Below are 25,230 nucleotides of genomic sequence, written 5' to 3' on the forward strand. Positions count from 1 at the left end.
TGCGTTGGAGAGGGAAGAGAGGAGGACACCACAGAGTAAAGATGGGAGGGTGAAAGGGAGAGTAGGTTTCGTCTAAAAGTAACAGGCAGAGTGGTTGGAGGCACACAAGTAGCAAGAAGTAGGTAAGATTTAATGAAGAAATGGTCGGAGATGTGTAGGGGTTTAACCTAAATGTTGTCTGCAAAACAATTGCGTGCGAAATTTAGGTCAAGTTGGTTGCTTGATTTGTGAGTGCTTGTACTGACAAGGCGTTTGAAATCGAATTAAGCTAGGAGTGAATGAAAGTCTGCAGCATAAGGCTTGTCCAGATGAACGTCGAAGTCACCAATGCCTAAAAGTGGACTGCCATTCTCCGGGAATGAGGACAGCAGCCCATCCAACTCCTCTAAGAAGGTGCCCAGTTGGTAAATTACCACAACATGGAGTTTAATAGGAGCTGTTACAATAATTGCATGAGATTCAAATGAGTTATGATTGCATACAGGAAAGTGGTTGAGTATTTCCAGAGTTGTTAGAAATGAGTATTCCAGTACCCCCAGAGAGAGAGAGAAGTTATTAGACAGAGCAGCTGATTCTTCAAAAGTAAAAAAAAAAAAAAAAAAAAAAAAAAAAAATTCAAATATTTTAGAAGGGAACAACACCCTTCTAAAAAACAAAAACAAAAAAAAACAAAAAAAAAAAAAAAACAATGAACAATGAAACCAAGGAATGTTTGATTAACATGGTAGGATTGTTTAAGATGAGCAAAATCTGTGTAAAATCAATCACTGGTGATGCATCTGGATTGCAGTAAAATGGATGGAAAACATGTCTTGGATTAAGTTTCGAAAAGCTTTGTTTCTCTTTCATGGCATTTAATATCACTGCCGTAAAACCTGTCATAAATGTGACATTTATGGTCGCTGCTGAAGATGGAAATGAAGATTGTTGAATAAAGGCTTGACTTTGAGTATTTTATTCACAATTGTATGTATTCTAAAGATGTAGATTACAAAATAACAAAAATAAAACTTTTGTGATATTATGATGCATTTTGGTGTGTTTTATTGTCATTCACAGCATAGGCTTGTACTTAGTAAATGGCTTTTGTGTCCCAAAGCAAATAAAATAAATATTACATGATAAGTAATGGTTAAATTATTACAGATATATTATTCATTTTAAGGGTTTTAAGTGTAGACTGCAGCATTATGTAATCCTTTAAAATGAGTTGACAGCAGAAGTCACATATAAAAGAACAAGATGTTATTTCAGGTAAAATTAGTTCATTTCTTTTAATGCAAATAAAAACATGTCATTCAGCTGAAAACACTAGAATTAAAACATTATTCCACAATTTCAATATTTATAAATAATAGATATAGATAGATAGATAGAAAAACACTGTAATATTAACAAACATATTTCTCAATAGGATGAAGGTAGTGTTTTTCCAATCACATGTTGTTTTGTATTTTGTTCAGGCTTAAACACAATTATATAAAATTTAGGTGCAAATATACAAAGCAATAAACCAAAGCTTGAGGCTAAAATGGCAAATATCTCCACAGCTACAGTAAATTTTCCAGGAGAGCTGACATAAGCTGGTATAAATGTGATCCATACAGCACAGAATATGAGCATACTGAATGTGATGAATTTGGCTTCATTGAAGTTATCAGGCAGTGTGCGAGCCAGAAAAGCCAGAATGAAGCACAAAACAGCCAGTAGGCCAATATAAGCTAGCACAGCCCAGAAGCCTATAGTAGAACCCAAACTGCACTCAAGAATGATCTTTTCCTTATAATATTTCATATTTTTGTTAGGAAATGGAGGAGATATTGTTAGCCAAAGCACACAGATAAGAATCTGTATAAGTGTAAAGGCAATAACACTGAGCCGTTGTTGTGAAGGCCCAAACCATTTCATGACATTACTACCTGGAAGTGTAGCCTTGAAGGCCATTAACACCACTATTGTCTTTCCTAGAACACAGGAGATACAGAGGACAAAAGTGATCCCAAACACTGTGTGACGCAGCATACAGGACCACTCAGTGGGACGACCAATGAAAGTAAGTGAACAGAGGAAACACAGAGTGAGTGAAAAGAGCAGCAGAAAGCTCAGCTCTGAGTTATTGGCTTTTACTATGGGGGTGTCCTTCTTTCTGTAAAACAGGATGGTCGTCAGCACAGTTATTCCTACCCCAAACAGTGAGAAAAAAACTAGCACTATACCCATAATTTCTGTGAAGGACAGAAACTCTACAGCCTTTAGCACACATTTATTTTTCTCAGCATTAGACCAGTATTCCCCCGGACACTGCTTGCAGTTATTTGAATCTAGAAGGGAAGTTGTATTAACTAGTTAGAGACAAAGGGAAACAATTCCATTCAACAAAAATAAGAAACCAACTTTTCTTTAAAACTGTAAAATGGGCTGAAGATTACCTGTCTCATTGCTGATTTCTCCTTCTGCACATGGAATACAGTCATAACAGCAGACAGGTCTTCCTTTCTGAGCAGCCTTCCTAGTGCCCGGAGGACAGCTCTCACTGCACACAGACCTTGGCTTCTACATGTGTGTATATTCAAATATTTATAGTGACTCTGAAGAATAAGGATTAATATCTCAATAACACATTGATAATATATATACACTTCAAATCATGTAAATTAACACTGCGATATATTGTGAGCTAATATATTGCGAATGCTAAGGAAGTGGTATTATAAAACTGAGAACAATTATTTAGCATTTTACTGTCACTTTGTTCAACACTCACATAGCATCATGTTCCCTCCAGAAATAATTTTAGAATTTTTATCATATAGTAAGTTAAAAGACTGTAATTGTTATTGCTATAATTTCTGTTCTGTCAGGACCACTGTCGTCAAAATGATAGACAGTTAGCATACAGTTTGGTTTGGTGGCATGGTTAATAACCCCCAAACACAACTGATGGCATATCTGCAAGAAGTATGTCCTTCTGGAATAACAGAGACTGGGGCAGCAGCAAGCCCCTTTAATGTGGTACCTGCCTGGGGCATTTAATATTCTAACCTGTATAAGCTAGAATTATTATTATTATTATTATTATTATTATTATTATTATTATTATTATTATTATTATTTATTTTTTATTTTTTTTTTAATTGTATGTCATCTTTTATGTCATATTCTTAACATTCTATTAAGTGTATTATTAATATACGAAAGAAAGCAGTAAATGATGGCCAAATTAAATGATACTTGTAGATTTACACTAAAATCGGCAGTAGGTGGAAGGAGTCACTGTCTTAATGAGCGAGGCATCGCCTCTTTTATTCATTCATTCAGCAAGGAAGTGGCTGTATTATGAATGGATTATTCATTGGAACTATAGTTTGTTGTAAAATACCAAAAAATATTGACAATATTGTGTTTAAAATGTAGGCTACATTTAAAATGTTGACTTAATATTACCGTTTGCTGAACTGTTATAAATAGTCAACATTTGCAAACTTTTGGATATTCAGAGAAAATTGCGTTCTTGCTTGTATTTTAAACATGAAAACTCGCACAGGGCATGTTTCTGAATCAAAGAGTTTCTTAAATCGATCTCTATTTACAGTCTGTGTCAATATTTGTTCTTCATGCTATTTAAGTGCTACAAATCTACTTTAAAAATACAATGAACAGCAGCGCGATTTGCTAAAGCAGTATACTTTGTGGGCATCCCATCATACACACACTGCTGTTGTGGATGCAGTCAGTTTTGAAGCAAAAGATGAGGTAATTTGATGTCATTTGACCGTTTACGACACTCCAATTTCCTATTTTTTTACTAAAAGCTGTATTTTGCTTATCAGAAATACATACTCCATTTTAATGTTGCTTTAAATTGGGGTAAAATTAAACAAATGGCAAAGCTCAGCATTTTGTTTGTGTACCAGCAGGTACGTACAAGCAGGTCTAGCACAAACATGATACTGAACACTAGATAAGCATTAACAAGCAAGCAAAATCACAATATCGTGATTCCATTAAAGCAAGACCTTCTGAAATAGCTTAGACTGGGGCAGCATGCCTTTTACAGAAGTGGAAAAGCAGCGAAGGGTGCTTTTCTTTATTAAGAAGCTGAGAAGAGCAGCATGCCCCTTTAATGCAGTAATTACAGCATATGGTGCAACAGGCATGTTGCCATTATCCAAATAATCGTTAGCTTTAATAACGAGTTTGTTTTTTTTTTAGTTGCAAAATCTAAATACAGCGCGTTAAGTATCATATTAACACACTAAATATACTAGACAGCTTTAATCAACAGCATATCACCGACTAAAACACAGCGTTTTGGAAATAATAGTTGGATACATTTAATGAAACCGCATTCCCAATAAAACAGCAAGACTGTTTCACATCCGACAGCCTTGACAACAGATTTAAAAACGAGCCTCACTGTGGTAAGTTTAACTAGTAATATTACCAGCGTGTCATAATACAACCAATAAGCCTAAGCAACAGCGTGCCTAGCAAACAACGTTACTGAATAACTAGCCTTAAAATACCAGCAATATTTACGATAGCATATTTGTCAGCATAGCATTAGGCAATGAGAATGAAATGAATAATAGCTTAGCTTCGTGAAGATATTCATAGATAAATAAAAGGGTGAAATGGCCAGATGTTACGTGGATGCTTTTAACCCTTCTTGATATCTTGCTTCTAGCGGGGAAAGCAGATCTCGTGATGCAGGCACATTAGCAGAACTCAGCGAAAATTGCGGGCATCGTGGGCAAAGTGTTTACATCATGATGTGTCGTTGCGAGAAGCAGTGTTGCTCAGGTCACTTCCGAGTGCATCAGCCTATATCAATCAACACGGCAAATTCGCATTCGAGGTCAAGAACTCGAATCTGGTGAGAAATCCTGATTGAACGCTTACAGAGAACTAAATCGCAGACTATCTGCTTTGCTCCTGAGCAAGCAACAAAGCTGCCGAATAATACTGAATAGAGCTTAAATAGGAATGCCGTGATAGGTGTCGTATTCCTTTAGGTAGATGTGATCAGCTGAGAGTCAGCTGATGCGAGCTTGACTAACGTGACCTGCCAGAACTAACACCTTATGTTTAATTTATTGTTAATATTAGGCTTTAAAGGAGAGTTTAAAGAGTTTAAAGGGGTCCTATTATTTTAGTCAGTGTGTATGTTTATATTATGGATATTTATGGATATATTAAGGATATATTATGTTTTTTTTGTTTTTTTTTAAATCCCTTTTCAAGAACTACAAGGAATGGCTCATTTGGACTACAGTGTTGTTTTCTGGGTGTTGTGATGTCACAAAGCTAATTAGAATATTAAAATAAATCCCGCCTGTGGAAATTCAAATGATTGGGGGGTGGGTAAGGACGGGGTAGGGACGGGGTGGGGGATTAGCCTAACTTTAGCGATGCAGCGTGGAGAGAGCCACTTCTAGGATGCTTTATCAAGCCGTGGCGCGACTGGTATAAACACAAGCATTGAACAGAGTGGCCGTGATCTGCTCAGATCAGGCTGCGTCAGAGCCGTAACGTGCCACAGACGTGTGCACTATATAGGGTCTAAACACATGCTGAGGCGCGGCTAGTATAAACACAAGCATTGACTACTAGAGTGGCCATGATCTGCTCCAGTGGCCATGTCGGAGCCGTAATGCACCGTAGATGTGTGCAGTGTTTGGTAAGAGATTTATTCATCATACAGTGTAGATAGCTTCACTTATAACATGAGTGTTTTTTTAAAATGCATAAACTTGCACTAGACTAGGCTAGGGTAATCAAGTGATGATGTTCTTTGATAATGTTAATGTTCTTTACTCGTTTTCTGTAGCTGCTTTTTGAAAAACTAAGTAACCATTATAATTAGTAACTTACAGTTGTTTTTATTCAACTGTTATCATGTTAAATACAAATTAAGTCATTAAAAACATTAGGCTGCTTTCAGCCTTATGCTGGTGCTGGTTTCGGGCAAGGAAACTAAGTATGTAAATAATTCAATAAATCAGCACGATAATATCATGTATCGGCAATCTCGCAGGCTTACGATAGGACCCAACACTACTGTAGCATCAACTATACCTTAATATATCCATAACTATAATGGAGCAGATAGAACTTGCTGCTTTGGCAAGGGGAGTGGCAGTATTGAAACACCGTCTAAGCTGTTCACAAATCACAACGCACTGGGACAGCTAACCAATCACAACACATTTTGTTTTTCAGAAGCCAGGCCTTCATCAAACCCGGAACTAATCGAGCCATTTGTGCCAGGCTGGAGAGAAAGGTATTGTAATAATGTAAATTATGTAAAAAAAAAAAAACACCAAGCATGAGAGCATGTTCTAGTACACGCCCTTAAATAAAATAAAGACTTTGTAAAAAAGCATAATAGGACCCCTTTAAGTTGCTGTTTTTACTGATAAAGACAGGTGTTGACCGAATCCAAAAGTACATGGAGCAAAAAAAAACATCTTTAAAAAGACATTCTTTTCTATTTCATAGAAAACTCTCGTTAGAGAATTCTCTTTTGAAAATTTCTCTTTCTAGTTGCTCAATTAAGTGCTCAGGGGAACTCTATTGCACTTAACTGTGTGTATGAGAGAGAGAACCTCTGAAATATGCCTTCTATGTGAGCTTCTAGGCAGACATGAATGGAGAGAGAATCCCAGATGCATCTTCTCAGCTCCAAAGAACAAATCTGAATGAGTGGATGCAGGCCACCTCCTAATATACTTTTATGTCTTGGGGAGTGGCATGTAAGTTCCACTCACCAATTCTTATTGGCTCTCAAGTGCAACCCCTAGTGTCAGTACATCGACACAACCTCAAAGTGACTGACAGATATGGAACATTAGTTAATGTGGTAACCAGTGTTGGTCCTGGACGTCTGGGGGCCTAAGCAAAACTTTGTCAGGGGGCTTGCATACTTTGTGTACAGGGAAGATCGGCACTAGATGGTAACCACTTTAGACATTCTACTAACTATAAGTAACATGGATGTTTTACATGTCTAAAGCATATAAAGTGAATGGAATAAACTTCATCAGCTCACTATTTACATAAACAATGAGAAAGCTTAAAAACATTAATTTTGCCCCTTCATTCAATAACTTGGTTCACGCATGCACATATCACCAGCTTATCAGTCTTCAGTTTAGTTTCTTGCAAAACCGATCACTTTGCTTCATAAGATCTCAACATATTGCCAGGATTTTCAAAAATGGACAGCTGAATCACCAAGGACCGCGGTTTCAGCTGATAATCTTTTTTACTGTTACCAACTTTAGTAGTGTATCTACTGAAGAAAAAGTTACCTACATATTGGATGGCCTGAGGGTTAGTAAATTAGTTTTTGGGTAAACATCCATTTAATATCTGCTAACATTTCACTTGGATGGTCGCCAGACATTGTACTGACTATAAGTAACTTTGCAAAAACATGTCAACTATACCTAACTTAAAAATCTACTAATAGTTGACATACAGTTGCAAAGTTACTTATAGTTAATAGAATGTCTAAGTGGACTAGGACTGAATAAAGTGTAACTTTTGAGGTATAATAAACAAGAATTAAAAACAAAAAAAAAAGCAAATTTAAAAATTAAGCAAAATTTTAAAATGCTGTAAAAAAGTTGTTTGCAATTTATATTAGTTAGTTTGTTTTTCCATACATGATCTCTTAACTTGCATTAATGAATTGAATTGTAAAGGTTTTGCCTCATAATTTAAGGCATATTAGCTTCTTTTAGACGAAATTATAGTCATAAAGAACACAAATGTAATCATTTTGAGCAGTGAAATATATGTTCACTTTCCTAATCTAATAGTTCATGCCTTTCATCTATCGATTTACTGTTTTACTTTATGGGAATAAATTCCTTCAGTTTAAACAAACCATTAAGGACAAAAAGGTTACTACCAGTTACCTGCACCTGTCCTCCAGCCCAGATTATGTTTTCAGTGTTGAGCAGAAAGTGCTGGTTAGGGGGCAGTGAGGCGTCATAGTATCCCACTGATTTAAATTCGATAGCTCCATCTGAATCCTGCTGCCAGTTGACAACTTCATACTGGGCTACTGCTCCACCAGTGCTGTCAAACCACACACTATCCCCCATCTTAATGGTGAAATGTACCTTTTTCAGAGCCTCAACCACCTAGTGGGGGGGAAATAAAATAAAATAATTTAAATATTGACATTATCATTGAAGCATTTAATGTATTGTTGCCTATTTTTCTTTCTTTTATCTTTTACCTGCTGTGGTTTTATTGTCAGGCCTTTTTCACAACCTTCTTGTTCTTTGCATTTGAGCAGATGGTGTAGTGAATGAGCCACAGCATAAACTGCTTTATAGACATAGCTTAGAAATCTTTGTTCAGGCACATCTTCATTGTAGTTTTTTAGTGCAAGTAGATCCTCATATCTGTTGTAACCCAATGCATATTGAGAAGAATTTCCCTCAGTCTGTGAGCGTGGAAAAGTTGTTTCCCAGAATGCTTTTGTAACATAATCTGAAAAACCTTCAATATCATTTTTTCTCACTGCAAACCCCAGTGACCCTCCCATCACATGAAAACTGTTTGGAGTGATCAAACTCTTCACAGTTATCCATGATTTCACACCAATCATTTGGAGGCCTGTAATGTTCTGAATATTTAACTGATCAATAAGTAAGCCCATCTCAAGAAGTGAAGCAAATGCGACAATCACTTTTGCTGTGCCTTGTTTAATTGTGTCTACCACTTTCTGGAGTTTCTCCATCTCTGTTCGGGAGAATTTCACAGAGTACTCAATACAAATCCCCTCCTCCTGGGCTATTTTCAGAAATGTGGCCATTCCATTGTTTCCATAGTCATTGTCGCTGTTCACAGCTCCCACCCAAGACCAGTCTAAATGCTTGATTATGTATGCAAGTGCTTTGCTCTGGTGGTAATCACTAGCCATAGTCCTAAAGAAAGACGGGTATTCTTTTCTATTACTGAGACATTCACATGAAGCTGAGTGACTTATCTGAAAAATAGAAAACAGGAAACAATGAAACAATCACCAGAATACTTAATTGTATCAAATAGTTAGTGTAATTGTTCCTTACCACTGGAATTTTAAAAGGTCCTGTAGTTCTGGACAGAATCACTGTGGCTAAAGATTCTGTTTCTCCTATTATAGCATGTATAGGAAACTGTCCATTGCATCTATCTCCTGCTGCAATCACATCACCATTCATCAAAGCCATAGTAGCACTTATGGTAGACACTCTTGAACCACAGGTATCATAGATTCGATAACCAATAGAAACATTTGGGAGCAAATGTTCACTTCTGTTAATCTCCTCAGTGGCAAAGATCATGACTTGAGCCAGTCGAAAGTCTCTCAGATTCACGCTGTGAAAATAAATTTTAAGTCAATATGCTAAATAGCAACTAAATTAACAAACGGATACATAAATTGGAAAAGTGAAGAATATTATTTGCTTTCACTTTTGTCCTGCATTAAAAAATCTGTATTGTAACTATAAATTACTTTAAACATCATAATATTCCAGATGTTACAATAGTTTATTCTAATAAAATTAATTTATTAATATTATGCAGTTTAATTTTAAAAATCTGTTTCAAGTACATTATCTGCACTAATAATTATTTTCATTGTAACAAACCTGGAGCATGATAACAGCCGAGGTTTTTGTGTAAACTCAAATGAAGATAAGGTTTCTTTGCTGTGGACTGGAAAAAGTGCTCCAATGGTTATGTCTCCATCCCTGGAAAACAGTGGGTACTTAGGGTCTCCCATTGTTCGGCAAAGGGTGTTTCCTGCCTGAAAATGAAGTTGATGGAAAAGCAGGAGTATGTAAAAAAAGAGAACCATCCCGGAGATTGTGCTCAACTGTGGCTGCCAAATGCAATGACTTGATACAGTATTTGCATTTTTATATGCATAATTAGTATGGATGAAAAGCCAGTGACATCATAGGGCAGGGCTGATCAAGTAGACTCAATCACGAGGCAGAAAGAATGAAACTTATTTTCTGATGTCATCAGAAGGTAGCAAAGTGTAAAACGGTGAAGAATAGATCATTCAGTTTATGCTTTCCACTAGGGCTGGACGGTATATCTAGTTTGTATGATATATTTTTACGATATGGAATGAGGCAATACCGGTCAATGTCAATATGGGCCTACAATAGTTTAATACAAGCTAATCTGAAAAATAATGGAGGACACAGTGTCATCTGCTCTGGGAAATGTACATCATCCAATTTGTCCTAAACATGAGATATGTTTTATATGAAGGGCTCTAAAATAACTTGTAAGATATAGTTAACACATATAGTTTAAAAGTGACATATGATAAAAATCTGATTCTTTTTTTCCATGTTTAAAGGGGTCTTATTATGCTTTTTCACTTTCTGAATTTTAGTCATTGTGTGGTGTGTATGTTTAGGCATTAAAAAGATCTACAAAGCTACAAATCTCAAAGTCCACTCTAAAGGGAGATATTTCGTTTTTAAAAATGTTGATGTTTAAAAGATGTTATGATGTCACATTAGAATATCATAGAAATAAATAAATAAATCCCACCTACTGAAATTCGAATGGTTGGGGGGTGGGTAGGGACGAGGTGGGGGATTAGCCTAACTTTAGCGATGCAGAGCCACTTCTGGGATGCTTCAACGAGCCGCGGCACAGCAGGTATAAACACAAGCATTGACTAGAGTGGCCGCGATCATCTCCGGTGGCCGTCTTGGAGCCGTGCCATAGACGTGTGCAGTATAGGGGGTCAAAACACATGCGGAGGTGTGGCTGATGTAAACACAAGCATTGACCAGAGTGAATTATTAAACAATTTATTAAGCAATTATTAAAACATTAGGCTGCTTTTAGCCTTATGCTGGAGCTGGTTTCGGCCAGTTCCTAAGTATGTAAATAATTATATAAATTAGTACTTACTGTGTAATTATTGTAGCGTATTATTTACTCACCCTCCATGCATCCTAGGTGTATATGACTTCCTTCTTTCAGACGAATGTAGTTGGAGTTATATTAAAAATTATCCTGGCACTCCCAAGCTATAGAAAGGTATAGACAGGTGTCTCTCTTTATCAGTCCAAAACAAGTTTAATAAAGTGCATCCATCCATAATAAAAAAGTGCCTCACACGGCTCTGAGGGGATCAATAAACCACCAAGCATGAGAGCATGTTTTAGTAGATCCCCAAAACAAAAACCAACACTTTGTAAAAGAGCATAATAGGACCCCTTTACGTCCTATAATCAGGTCCTCTGTGCATCTACTAAACCAAAAAACGTGAAAATAACAACCCAGTAAATTTTTTTTTGGTAAGCCTGTCTCTGCAAGCTTGTGAAAAGAATGAGATTTCGCTCCCCTGTGACATAGAAAGGGGATTTTATTATAATATTATATAATATTTATTTACTGTATATTACGCTGCTGCCACACAGATCTAACATAAACATGCAATGTCTTTCCCAGCTGTTTACCTTCACAGACATAACCGACTGTTTTTGTAGCTCATGTGTTTTTAATATACACTTGTGTGTATTTGATACTTTAAGTGCAATAAGACATGAAAGAGAACTTAGTTTAGTACTCACATACCACGGCCACTTTCTGTGCACGTGCTTCGGATGTGTGCACACAGAAAACTGTATGTCAGAAGTTTAAGATATGGCTTTAAAACGCATCATTTTTGTGCTATAGACATGATCCAAACAGATGTTTTTTGGCAGAATATCTGAGGTAAGAGCTGTAAAGGCACAGCTCTCTTCTACAAAAGGGGGTGGGGAGCAGTAGCAGCTCAGTTGCATTTAAAGAGACATGCACGAAAATAGCGTATTTCCGCCTCCACTCAAAATATGCATTTTTAAAATGATATGCTTAATGATTTGTGGGGTATTTTGAGCTGAAACTTCACAGATATTATAATACATTTAAGATGTGGGTTTTTTTTCATGAACTTACACTTGCATAACAGGTACTTTCATTTGTAAATGTTAGAAAGTTATCAAAATAGTTCTATTTTCATGTCAGAAGTAGATGAGCCTTCTGCATGCAAATCAACACTACACTTCACAGATTTCAGTGAACTACATATGTAGTGATTACCTATTTCACTATTAATTGCTTTTCAAAATGCCATGGTTAATCCATTGTAAAGGCTCTGCTACACAGAGTGTTTCTATTGCACAGAACGGAACTGTTGCAACTTGTACAAAATGAAAACAAAGTTAAACCAGCGGTGTACCATCTTAAATTGTTGTGCTTATCAGAAACACAGAGGCTATAAAAATATTGCTGCTAAAGGTTAGTGCCAATAGCGCGTCGACATATACTGTCATTGCGTTGCAGGCGACCCGAGTTTGAATCCTGGCTTGTGGACCTTTGCTGATCCCACCCTCTTCACTTCCTGCCAAACTACACTGTTCTATCTAAATAAAGGCATAAATAAATAAATCTTTAAAAAAATAAAATAAAATGTTGCTGCTAGAGGAGCGAATACATCAAATTTTATGCAGCACCTGCAGGATCACCACTAGCTTTCACACCCAAGTAAAGGTAATACAAGTAAAGGTAAGTTTAATTATGTGGCAAGTTACTTCATGAAATGTTGAGTTGGTAGGGAATTAAATATAAACTTGTAACATAAACAAGCAAAGCAGCATGTAACTTTAGCCTGTGCATTATGCAGTAGTAGATTTTTGCTTAGTCCCATCTGTGTTGAGTAAATGTTAAGTTTTGTGGGTTAATATGCCAGGTTTAATGTAACATCAGAATCTTAACACTGCGTGAGAGATGTTCTCCATTTTTTTCTATAATTTTTACTAAAACTAATCAAAATAATAGACATGACTTACTCCACATGTAAATTTAATTAATTAAGTTAATATTGGTCACATATAATTAATAATAATACTCAATTACTATAGAAATATAATTGCTAATGTAATTAAATATTGAAAATCAACTTAAGTCATAATTGCAAGTCTAGTCACAGTTTAACTTGGTATGGCTTATTTATTTTAATTTTTTCTTATTTACTTTAGCTTAAGACTTTTGGTTCTGTTGCTGCAAGTTAACAGCTAACTGTTGCAAAATCCTTTACAAAGTGTGTGACCTGTGCTCCCACTTCAAAGTTTGAACAAGACGCTACTTCTCCACAAACAAAATCCCAGCAATGTACAAGGAGGTATGAGTGAGAATGGAGGAATAACTGTGGGGTGCTAGCAGGAGACAGAAGCACCTGGCATCTTATGCCTAAAGACAATGTCCTGACTGTCCTGGAGAAAGTAAGCTAGCTCTGTGGTTTCACTGATGTCCTGGCCTCAAAGAGACAAGTCACACTTTACTTCCTGAATCCAAGAGGACATTAACAATGAGATATTTCAAGATCAAGAGAAAGACTGCACTCTCTCTAAACAACTGAAACATGTAATAGGAAAAGACCTGTTGATGCAGCTAAACAAAGGAAATTAAATATATTCTGAACATATCCAGTTTTGTAGATCCCAGGTTCAAAGGAAGTTTTGGTGAGAATCTGGATGACATAAACAAGGCATGCAGTGATGAAGCAATGGCACTTGAATCACATCCAGACACAGAAAATCATCTAGCAGCAACCACACAGAACACACTGAAAAAAATAACTTGTAGGATTTACTTTAAAAAATCTTCATAACAATTTGCTTCAACACATTTTAAGTGAATTTTACTGCTACTGCTCTGTACAATCTACTTACTACTGAACTTAACATTCATAAAAAAAAATTAAGTAAATATTAGATAATGATATGTAATTTCACTTACAGAATTAGAAAATAAGTAACTTTACCTCAGTGAACATTCAGTATAATTTTATAATTATATTTTCTTGGCCACACAAAATAACTTTCTTAAAGTACTATTGCATTAGAGCATGTAGCTCGGATCGGAATCGTAACATTAATTTACAAGGCAGAATCAGAATTAAAACTCATGTAATTTGTGCACAAGAGTTTTATTAACGAAGGACTAACACATAACTAATTTGAACAAACAAACATGAAATCACTCATACATGGGGGAAGGGTCAGTGAAAAGCCATTAGAGGTTTGGAGCAGTGGTGGTTTTGGAATCGCGATCACATTCTTCCGGGTCCGAAGAGTGATGAACTCCAAAGATGTTTCTGGCTCGATGGTGACTGGGAGTTTCTTCCCATGTGAAAAGTGAAGAAGAACCAAGAGCTGAGAGGGACCCAGCTGAAGCCCTGTGATCTTTGAGGAATGGAAAGACAGGGCCGCAAGGCCTGGCGCAAGCTTAGAGAAGTCCCGAAGAGTTCTAGCTCATCTTCTTAGGTTCTAAAAGAACCACTGACTGACTGAGGCGAGACACTCATGTGAGACGAGTGAAGAAACTAAAAAAAGAAAACGCACAAAACTTTGTGTTCGAGAGCCACAGTGTAACTGTTTGTTGTTATATTGTGTATATTATGTATATGTTTACTTTTTTCTAAGATTTTGTAATGAAGAAAACAAGCTAATTTATTATTGGTGAATTTATTTCTTGTTATTTGGTTTGGGACTTTTATTTTGAAATATCAATGGTTGTATGTAATGGCTGACTGCCTGTACGGTTCTCAGTTCCCGTAAGTAAGCAAGCGGCAAACACGAAGGTTGTGCATGAGTGTATGTCAATGGATGTGTTTCTGCAAAGGACTTGAACGGGTGATTAAGGAGTATTTAAGATCATTTCTCTTTCATATAGCATGCAGCCAACGAGGTATTTCGCTTTGTATTTGCTTTGTTTGTATTTTGTGTTTGAAGTTTCTTTATGTTTGGGTTGTACTAGGTTAATGTGGTTTTGTATTGTCTTCCTTAGTTTTCACGGTGGATTTGGGGGAAAAGCCATCAAATAAACCAGTAGTATGGAAGCCACTTGTGCCTGCGTATGCTTGGAGGGAGATACACACAGCTCTATATGTTGGGGCCTGCCGGGCATGCCCTGTGCCGGCTCAAGCTCGCCGTGAGTCCTTCCACACAGGCAGCAATCTGAAGATTTTGCAGAAGAGAGTGGGGAAAAAAAGAGAAGAGAGAAGAAGCTCATCAGACACATTTAAGGTTTCTGGAGGCTACACCTCCAGGAGGTCCAAGAACCAATAGTGCTTCCGATCAGCTGTCATACATGCATGGGTTATAATTCACTTGTGTTATGTGTATTGTCAGAGCTAGATTACTTTCTTAAAAATCTTTGTGTTTATGTCAAGAAAGAAAGTCATATACATCTGGAATGGCATGAAGGTGAATAACCCAAAAAAACATTTTTTGGGGCGGATTATCCCTGTAAAGACTAATATTGCACTCCACTACATAACATACACTGGGTTGTAACTTTTACTGTAACAGGAACTGTTGAAAGGTTCATTGCAGTGTTTAAAACATATAATGAATTTTAAACATTCTTTATATTATGTTCTTGTGCAATTTGTATAGTAATGTAAATTATGAGAATATTGTATTACAGGAGAATACTGTGCATTACATGTATACTTTGCAGTAAGTGTTTTGTGGATTCTGGTCTTTCCTGTTGCAACATAATTGCATTCAAGACTTTCACTTTGATACTTGTGTATATGCTATAGTGACAAAAAGAATGTAAATTTATTTAAATAAATTCATATTTTCATTTACATTCATTCAAATGATAAAAGTCACACTTGAAAGAGCTGATGATTGTTAAAAATGTATTTCCAATTTTAAATGTTAGATAATAATTTTCTAAATAAAATAAAATTATCAGCACGATAAAAACGACTGGCAGCAAGAGCATTCTTTGTGTGGAATATGTAATGAAGTGAGCTTGATTGCCTGGTTGGAGTGAAACTTTCTTGACCTCTGAATATGATAGTATTATTTTTCAAATGTAACAGTTCAACCTAATCAGACCCTACAGTGCAAAAGAATCATGAGCAATAAACAAATATCCTATGAGAACATTGGACATTATACCCCTTACGAAAATTAACCATGGTTTTACTACAAATAAAAAACATGGTTACACTTTTACTATAATAAAACCATGGTTTTCGTAAGGGACAATATTATACACAGTACTTTATTAATTAAAAGGGTCATCGGATGCCCATTTTCCACAAGTTGATATGATTCTTTAGGGTCTTAATGAAAAGTCTATAATATACTTTGGTTAAATTCTTAATGGTAGTGTAAAACAAGACCCTTTTTACCTTGCCAAAATCAGCTCTGCAAAAATCATCCCATTCTGGTCGAGGCTGCTTTAAATGCAAATGAGCTCTGCTCACCCCGCCCCTTTCTTCTCTCTGTGGATTGATGAGCCTGTTTACTTTAGCAGCATTTAGCTGCTAAACTTGCTAACTAGCACATTATTAGGAAAGGCGATCGCAAAGATTAATAATAATAAAAAAAAACAACCTTATACTCACTTCTGCTGTAAGTGAAGATGGATCATGAATGATTCACACGAACATAGATGGATATATGTAGATCGGGAGGCGCATTCCCTTCATAAACAAACGTAATCCACTGCATCTTCAGCAGCTCAGATGGCGGGAGTAAATGACGACCACTACATTCATTATTACATCCAGCAACACAACACCTCAATCGCTCAATTCTTGTCTAACTTACATCCCTGCTCTGGCATCAAAACATGGAGGTTGGACTGTTACAGCTGATCGCTGTAACACGCTAATGTCAATCAACTATTGTGGGAGCGGCCTCTGTGGGTGTGATGCAACAAAGACAGGCATCTGAGAATAGCTTGATTTGAAAAAGGGGATATTATTTTTACAGATTAATTAAAAACCACTGCATGGATTTTTATCATTATAGGGTAGATTTATACATACACTGCCAACACACATTAATGTTCAAACAACATGTAAAAGTGAACTTAGTATCCGATGACCCCTTTAAACCTCAATATGACAATATTTATTTTCTCTCGCGTTTGATCTCCCGCACTCCTTAAAGCTTATGTTGACAATAGTAGCAACAGATAAATACGGATTGAATTAAAAATTTAGGGATGCACGATATTATCGGACTGATATCGGAATCGGCCGATAATGACTTCAAATGTAAATATCGGCATCGGCCCGATATGAAAAATTATGCCGATATGTTTTGCCTATAAGATGAATATGTTAACTCACATGTGCTAAGGGTGTGCTAGGGATTAGATCATGTCAGCAGTGTGGCTCATTCTTGAAGCAAAGTTTTGACTGAATGAGGAGTAGATTCACTGTTTTGTATCGCTGCATTTAAACTGAGAATACACATACAGAATGATGCATAGCAATAGCACGTGCAGTGGCAGCAGCGGCTATAGGAGAAAGCGCGCCGTTGTTCCATTTGGGATAATTTACTGTTGCCTGTTTCATATCCAGTCACTAGATCGCTAAATGCACATTTTAAATGGTTTTATGGTGCTCTTTGTTGTATTTTGAAACCCAATGGCTGTGTTTGCACATGACATGATCTGCATTTAAAATAAAAAGTAATTACGGCGCGCGGTCAGTGAATTCTCTTTCTTCGGCGGCGCAACGGCAAAACACACTGTTGCTCATATGAAACATTTTTCGTGAATATGACACAAGTGAGGTACAAAGCATTCTTTATAAGTTAAATAATTGGTTAGCAGGCAAATGTTAGTAGCGACCATACTTTTGGATTCATGCAGTTCGAGCCAATACATTTAAAGCCATAAGCGGCTGTGTGTCCTGTTTTCCCGGTTGGTCACGAATTGCCACAAACTTAATAATATTTATAGTTTCTTTTCACAAATCATCACCGTCTCACCCTTTAATTTCGCAGGTTTGTTTTCTTGTCATTTACTTTTAATCCATGTTGTCGGATCATTTATGCGGGTAAACTGCGTGTGGGAAATAAAAGATTTCGTGGCAATAAATTAAGAATTCGTTAATACGACTTTTTAATTCGTTCCCTTATTTTACAAATTAATAAATTAATAAAACGTAGGAACGAATTAACAAGTTGTAGGAAATAATTATGTTCGTGTCCCGCAGCCCTGTCAGAGCGCAGTGCACCGTATAAAATAATTAGAAATTATAATTAAACATGACTTAGTGACTACATTTCTATTACTTTCTTTCCATGTTGAATGCCTTTGTATTGCAGGGCTCTAGAATGATCAAAACTGTCACTTTTTTTTTTTTTTTTTTTTTAAATGTGCAAGTTAAAATTTGACGTGGTCGCACTGCTCCATACAGCGCGGGTTACAGAGTTACAAAGCCGTGGCATATTCAGGATTTCACTGATCACGCAAAGAGTAGTTTTCGTTGTGAGCGCTTCGGGTGTAGAGCCTGGTTTGTATTTGTAGTGTCAGCACGAGCCAGGTGGTGACGGCAAAAAGGACGCGACTATTCTGGAAACGATGGCGGACGGAGGATTTGGTTTTCGAGTAGGGTAAAAGACCGCTTGTTAAACCAGAGAAGGTAAACATGTTGGTATTCTTGTGCAAAAAAAAAGTGTACTGTTTTGCCAGTTGGTCACGAATTGCCACATAACTTAATATTTTTATTTTCCCAAATCCTCACCGTCTCACCCTTTAATTTCTTAGGTTTATTTTCTTGTCATTCACTTTTAATCCATGTTTTCGTATCTCTTACTGTGATAAATTGCGGGTGGGAAATAAAATATTTCGTGGGAATAAATTAACAATTCATTAATACTACATATTAATTCGTTCCCTCATTTTACAAATTAATAAATTAATAAATCATAGGAACGAATTAAGAAATTGTAGCAATGAATTATGTCCTGTTCATGTCCCGCAAAGCACCCTCACAGTCACCCAGTTTAGTTCTACTTTTCTGTTTTCGTTTTGAAATGTTGTATTCAGATTGCGAATTCGAAAGTGAAAGCATCCGAAGTTCGGCTTATAACATAGCAAAAGTGAACTTAATTTACAAAATTCAGATCATAAATAATGCTAGTCTACTGATGAAAAAGAAGGGATTGAATGTAAACCACTCATTACTATTTATTTAATCCTAACGAATAAGTTATCGTTAAAAACTAACTTTCCAAATAAAATGATATATATCGGTATCGGTATCGGCCAAAATGAGATGACAAAATATCGGCATATCGGATATCGGCAAAAATCCAATATCGTGCATCTCTACTTAAAAAACAAAACTCCTAACTATATCATTAAAATTAAATAGAGCATGGGAACGTGACATCAGCAACGCACAGCATTCTGGGACTTTCGGAGACACGGACACTACAGTCTACACTGGGTAATATTGGAGGTAGATGTTAAAATTTATATTTATTATATATATTTATTACATTTAAAAACACATTCGAATGGAGAACGCTTGCTGTGACATAAACTGCCATATCTGCTGTCATGACCAGAGTGGAGAACAGATCTAAAGTGAAGCGCAATTTTATGCTTTTCAGCTTGAAACAACACAATGGCGAAAGCAGGTCATTGAAAATAAACAACTTCAAAATCTGGCTTTGTTGTTTGTATTTCTTATTAATTACAGATTCATAATTTCTGATCCACATGAATTTGTAAGTGCTCACGATATGAATAACATGTTTGGAAATGTAATTTAATATGTGATATGACTGGTTGCGATCACTGTCCTTGTTCATAAAGCAACTCATCTGATTTACTGGTCAGCAGCTCTTTGTAAGAAATCGTGTATTTGTTCAGTTTAAATCCAGTAAAACATATTGCACTTCATCCCTTAATGAAATTAGGGCGATATGATATATGATCAAATACATAAATACATAAATATGATCAATTCTTGAGGCGGCGCCGATGCCTCGTGACCGTCACGTGTGGCATCAAAGTACCGCGATAGGATTCGAGAGCAGCAGGCTGACTCAGCCGGCGCAGTTTCTTCAGAGCGGCTGCAGGAGCTCTGATGACCACATGGCTGTTTCACGATTGGCCAGATTCACCGCATGACAACGATCACATGTGTTTTGGGTTTATTCTAACATCCTCAAGTCCGATAATGCTGACAAATCTGTGTTTTTAGAACAATAAAAGTGTTTTTACTGTAGTCGCAATGTTATATTGAGTCAGATTTATTCATAAAACACTGATGAAAGCATATATAACCCCACTTTATTAGTATTTAAATAGTATATATTTATGTTTATTATTCTTGTTCAGATTGCACTGTATTAAGTAGTATATGAAACGTGTTTCTGTTGCTCATGAAAACACTTTTGAAAAGTCGGTGTATTAGATAAATATTGCATTTAATTCACTTCATCTGTGATAGAGCACGCAAATACCGCGAGAGCTTCACTTACGAGAGCAGAAAGTGTCCGACTTGAGGCCTCCGTTTTCAACTCCGCCCCCGACTGCTCTCGGCTACTCTCGTTGATCGCCGTCTGTAGCCGTAGATGAAGTCGAACACACCTAGAAGCTCGCATCCACACTGGCGCAAGTAACGCCTTCACTTCTAGGTCAATAATCTGTCAATCAAAAATTCAGTAGCCAATGACAAAACACCGCTGCTAGCCCCACCCCCACGAGAGATTTGTGCCAGAATGGCGAACAAAAATTTCAGAAGCGTAAACGAAAACTCCGGAATCACATTTGTAAATACAGATCAGTGAATGAAAGAGGAGAAAACAGTTGCAAAACAAACTTGCAGTGTGTTAAAAACGAAGTCAAAGATTTTGTCTGCAATTTTTTTTTCCAGTTTCAAAGACATTTTATTTAGATTCAATTTACATTTTCATACGTCTCTTGAAACTGTACATTCATTTTAATTGGCACAAAGGTAATTCCATACCACTCAGTCTTTTTGCCACTCAGTGGGTGGAGCCGCAGCCACACCAGCTGACGGTGACGTCACATGCATACCCTCCATTGTTGGGCCTGTCATTAGGCTTGTTTGATATGAGCAAAATCTGTGCAGAACCGATCACCAGTGATCACCGAAACGACTCTCTGACGACACAGCTTAATGCTCATTGGTTCAGACAACCGTGACGTTGCCATTCTCTCCTAAAATGTTTTGTTTTTAATCTAATATCATGTGGTTATGTGTTTAAATTATGAATAAATATTCCCAAACACCATGACAGTGCGATCTATGTGTGAGATTTGTGATTGTTGTCATATTTCTATACAAATTTTAAATACACGTTTGTATTAAAGTAAAAATTGATGAATACGCCTTTCAAATGGAATTACAAAGCAAGCACTTTGAGTGTCTCGTTTATCATAATTATTTTCATATAAAAACAACACATTATATCATGTTTATCAGCAACAAACACGTGTTGATAATACTCTCGCCTACATTTCAGGCGAGGCGCATCTCAAACGAGCCTGTTTTTTATTCATTTGTAATGTAATTGGGCGCTTTGGAAAGGATAACCAATCAGGTATCAGGATATGATAAGGGGCGGGACGAACAACAAGGACAAGAGGGTAGAACGTAAGAAAGAGAGTGAGAGATTTTACGATAATTGTAGTCCATCTCAAAAACATTAGAGTAGCCCTTGAGTGAACGTTTTTGAGTTATTGCTTTTTGACTAATTTAAAGTGCGTCACGGACATTAAGAGGAGAACTATTGGCGGCGAGCCAATGCATCTCACATAAACTGTCTAGGATCGCGCGATAAGGAGAACGATAACGTATGTGGACTGTGGTTACTGGTCTACGTCTACCGCTGACCAGAGTGAGAGGATTCTGTGTTCGGAAGGTCTTACCACGGTAGGCGCCCGCGCTGCCTGGAGGATTGGATTAACGTTGACGTCTGCCGAATGTGCTTTGCGGGGATGGATTCCGATTAGGAAACCTGACTGTGGCTGCATAAGATCCTGAGTTAAACGACTGATATCGTAAACACAGGTACCTGCTTTCAATTTTATTTTATTTTGTTGTGGCTCAAGTGAGTGAAGCGGCCATGCGTTTTTTGGCCTCTGAGAACACAAGCAGCAAACAGGCCTGCAACAGGAACTGAAAAGCATTTTACGTGGTATTTGCCGGTGTAGCAGCCGATTCGGGTGCTCGCTGCAGAGCCAAATGGGAGGAGTTGGAGCTCTAGCTCCCCCTCGCTGGAGGTAATGGGCGGAGATAGACGCCTAACCCTACCCCTACCCTTACTCCTTACCCTATCCTAAACATAACTCCACCCATTAGTTTACACAGAGGTGGAGCTGGACATCCAGAGAGGGGGAGCTGGAGGCCAGTCGGCTCTGCAGTGAGCAGTACTTGGCTGATTCCGTTCCTCTTTACCAGGCCCGTAGCCAGCCTAGCGTATTTATTTATTTATTTATTTACTTATTTATTTATTTTCTCAAAAAGTGGACTTTTTCAGTTCCCACCCATTTTGTATTTAATTATGACGTTCAAATACTTCATTTTGGTGACTTCTCATGCACCAATTTGTGCCAGATTAGGATGTCTGTTGGTATTTTAAGAAGCATGTTTTTGATGCACCAAAAAAACCCCAAAAAAACAGTTAAAAAACATTTACTACAATATTATCAAACTACTTATCAAGATCATGTATCACCTTCTTCAGTAAATATACACAAATACCTAAAGCAGTAAGTTACTTAATTAAGAGCCGTGTGTGATATGGTTAATGCAATAAATGCACAGATCCTTTATACTGACATGCATCCAATTTAGTTTATGACCAGGGGCGTTTGTAGGAACATCTATGGCTGCAGCAAAACTTCAGGGGGTAATGGTGGTGGTTGGGGGCTCACATCATGGTGATGTAAGATTTTGTGAGACAGTGGTCGGTGGATGTGTAACCCTGTAGGGGGGGTCCGTGGGCATGCCCCCCCAGGAGAAAATTTAATAAATTTTAAAGTTAAATTCACTAATTTGGTGCACTTTGAGAGTTCAAAAATAAGAGCTCCAACCATGTCCAGTGTGCAAACTGAACAAACAAAAAAGGGTCTAGAACAGCCCCTGGTCAGAATGTACTGTGTTCTTCCTTGACCCATGCTACAACCCTCCATTCTGGGCCCCTTTCAACTTCTGGGCCCTATGCAGTCTGTCCTTCTTTTCAAAACACAAATATCAACAGATATCAAGTAAGGAATTTTAACTATTTAGGCCTACATGGTATCTGCAGGAATTTAAGGCTTTTTGTTATTTGTATTTTTAAGACCTGTAGAAATAGAATTAATATGGAATGACAATGTCTAGTAACATATTAAACCAATATCATGATTTACAGCTCAGATAATGTTCATTATCAAAAACAGTAACATCTGTAAAAATTGTAACAACCTCATTTTCATATGGTGAAATTGCATTGTACTGACTGTTTGAGTTATTAAAATTTATGCTTGGTCTTCCATAGTAGCATACATAATGATAACCAGTAAAAACACACACATAGGCCTATAGCACCATGGTATAAAAATTAACTACATGGTTTAGGTATTTGTATGAAGAACAGTGGTCTTAGAATAAATGCACAAACACTAGAGATCAATCACAAAGTACTGTAATTATATTCCATTACTCCTTTAATACATTTAATTAATTTCTACATTAATAATAAAGTACAATTCGAAATATACCACATTTCTGCCGCAATACCATGGTGCAGCAGTAAAGTAAATCCACGGTAAATGATTCTGACTGTATCGTTGTGCACAGTGTTTCACCTGTTTGTCAGCGCTGTTTCACCTGTTTAAAATCGCGAGTCATTGTGTTCTTCACCGAATTCAAGCGCTTCATTCTGGATCTCACAGCGCTGTTTAGTGCTCGCAAGTAAATGCATCTGCTCTAGTAAACTTGCACTCCGCTACAGTTTGAACTGTGATCCGAGCGGATAAATAGTTTGTGTGGCGCGCTTCAAATGACTAGCTCATTTATCCATAACGCGATTCTCGTCTTTCCGTCCACAAATTTAAGACCTCTTGAAAATATAATTAAGACTTTTCTTATACTAAATAAGGCCTTTCATACTCAATTCATTTTTTTATGACTTTAAATGTCGTTATTTAAAAGAACACTTGTTTATTTAAAAAAAAAAACAAAAAAAACAAAAACAAAACATAAATTATGGACCTTTAGCAATATGGGGTGGGTCGTTTGAACCACCCGGACCCCCCCCCAGCTACTGACATGTTTACGCAATCATAGTTGCCAAATTACCATACGTATTATCAGAACTAACTTACTCATGAAGCACAACTGGATGTACGGGAAGCAAAATGGTTCAAAATGTACCATCTTTTCTCCGAAACTTAAAAGTGGATTTGAGAAGCGAGTTTTCCCCCAACTTACAACCGATTTAAGCGTAATATTTGAGGCTTTGGTTATTCTGCAAAAGTCTCTAGCACAGGCCTATTTGTAGGGCTGTGTATTGCCAAGAATCTGGCGATACTATACGTATCACGATACAGGGGCTGCGATACTGTAAACAAGGTGATATATTGCGATATTATTTTATGAATAGGATATAATTTTAGGAAAGCTTAATTAAGAACACACCACCATACGCAAACCATTCAGTGTTACTTTTTGTGCAGTACGAGTAATGGGGGAAAATAAAGTGCTTTAGATTCTTTAGTTATTAAATGTATAAAATGTAAGCTTTTATAAACAGACCATATATATTTTTAGACCCTGCTTTACAATTTAAGTTTACAATTGTAACCATGCCAGATCATTTTGATCTGAACTTAAGAATTACATCTACTCATTATCAATAAAAAATAAAGTGCTTGCAGGATTCCTAAAGAAAACAAAAGAATGAGAACCTTTTTGTTCTGAGGATTTCGCAAGTTTTTCAATTTGTAATTATGCTCCGTGTGGAATCGAAGAGACCGCGATGCGAGCACCGCCTCATCTGCACAAAACAGCCCCACCACGAGAGAAAGCAGCTGGCAGCCACGTAGCTACCCCACCACGCCCGGCGCGAAGGTCCTTTTGGCTGGATGGGGCGCTTCTGCTGTACAGATGGGTGGCAGCGTGCGGCGGTTCCGCTGCTTGCCGCGTCCTGGAGCGAACGTTACCTCAAAAGCTGAAATGACGCCACACTTTACACCGAGGCGGGAGCAGGAACTATTCTTTCATTTTCCATTAATGCTAACACTAGTGGCGTGCCCATATGCTAGTATTTCCTGTCACTGTTTAAGTTCAGAGATAAGAAGACTGCAATCTAGCGGTCAGTATATAAGCTCGAAACGAAGCAACTGTCATTAATCTTGTATGATTGT

At 37.1% G+C, this 25,230-nt stretch overlaps 1 protein-coding gene across 1 annotated transcript; it reads right to left on the reverse strand.

The window, feature by feature from the left end:
- Positions 1-1,407: 1,407 nt before the first annotated feature.
- LOC127180826 (extracellular calcium-sensing receptor-like) lies at positions 1,408-9,877 on the reverse strand. Its single transcript, XM_051135132.1, has 6 exons — positions 9,654-9,877; positions 9,090-9,378; positions 8,252-9,007; positions 7,926-8,153; positions 2,430-2,553; positions 1,408-2,321 (listed from the first exon to the last, which is right to left on the reverse strand). The coding sequence occupies exons 1-6, from the start codon at positions 9,860-9,862 to the stop codon at positions 1,408-1,410; spliced, it is 2,520 nt and encodes an 839-aa protein (XP_050991089.1). The 5' UTR covers positions 9,863-9,877.
- Between the last annotated feature and the right edge of the window lie 15,353 nt (positions 9,878-25,230).

Source organism: Labeo rohita, chromosome 18 (genome assembly GCF_022985175.1).
Source record: "Labeo rohita strain BAU-BD-2019 chromosome 18, IGBB_LRoh.1.0, whole genome shotgun sequence".
Classification (NCBI taxonomy): Eukaryota; Metazoa; Chordata; class Actinopteri; order Cypriniformes; family Cyprinidae; genus Labeo; species Labeo rohita.

What these genes read in the sequence shown, in the direction of transcription:
- LOC127180826 (XM_051135132.1), bottom strand. Translation starts at nt 9,862, where the DNA reads ATGGTTCTCTTTTTTTACATACTCCTGCTTTTCCATCAACTTCATTTT. An exon ending in GACCTTTTAAAATTCCAGTG is followed by an intron (nt 9,008 to 9,089) that starts GTAAGGAACAAT and finishes TCTATTTTTCAG; the next exon opens with ATAAGTCACTCAGCTTCATG. An exon ending in TGACAATAAAACCACAGCAG is followed by an intron (nt 8,154 to 8,251) that starts GTAAAAGATAAA and finishes CCCCCCCACTAG; the next exon opens with GTGGTTGAGGCTCTGAAAAA.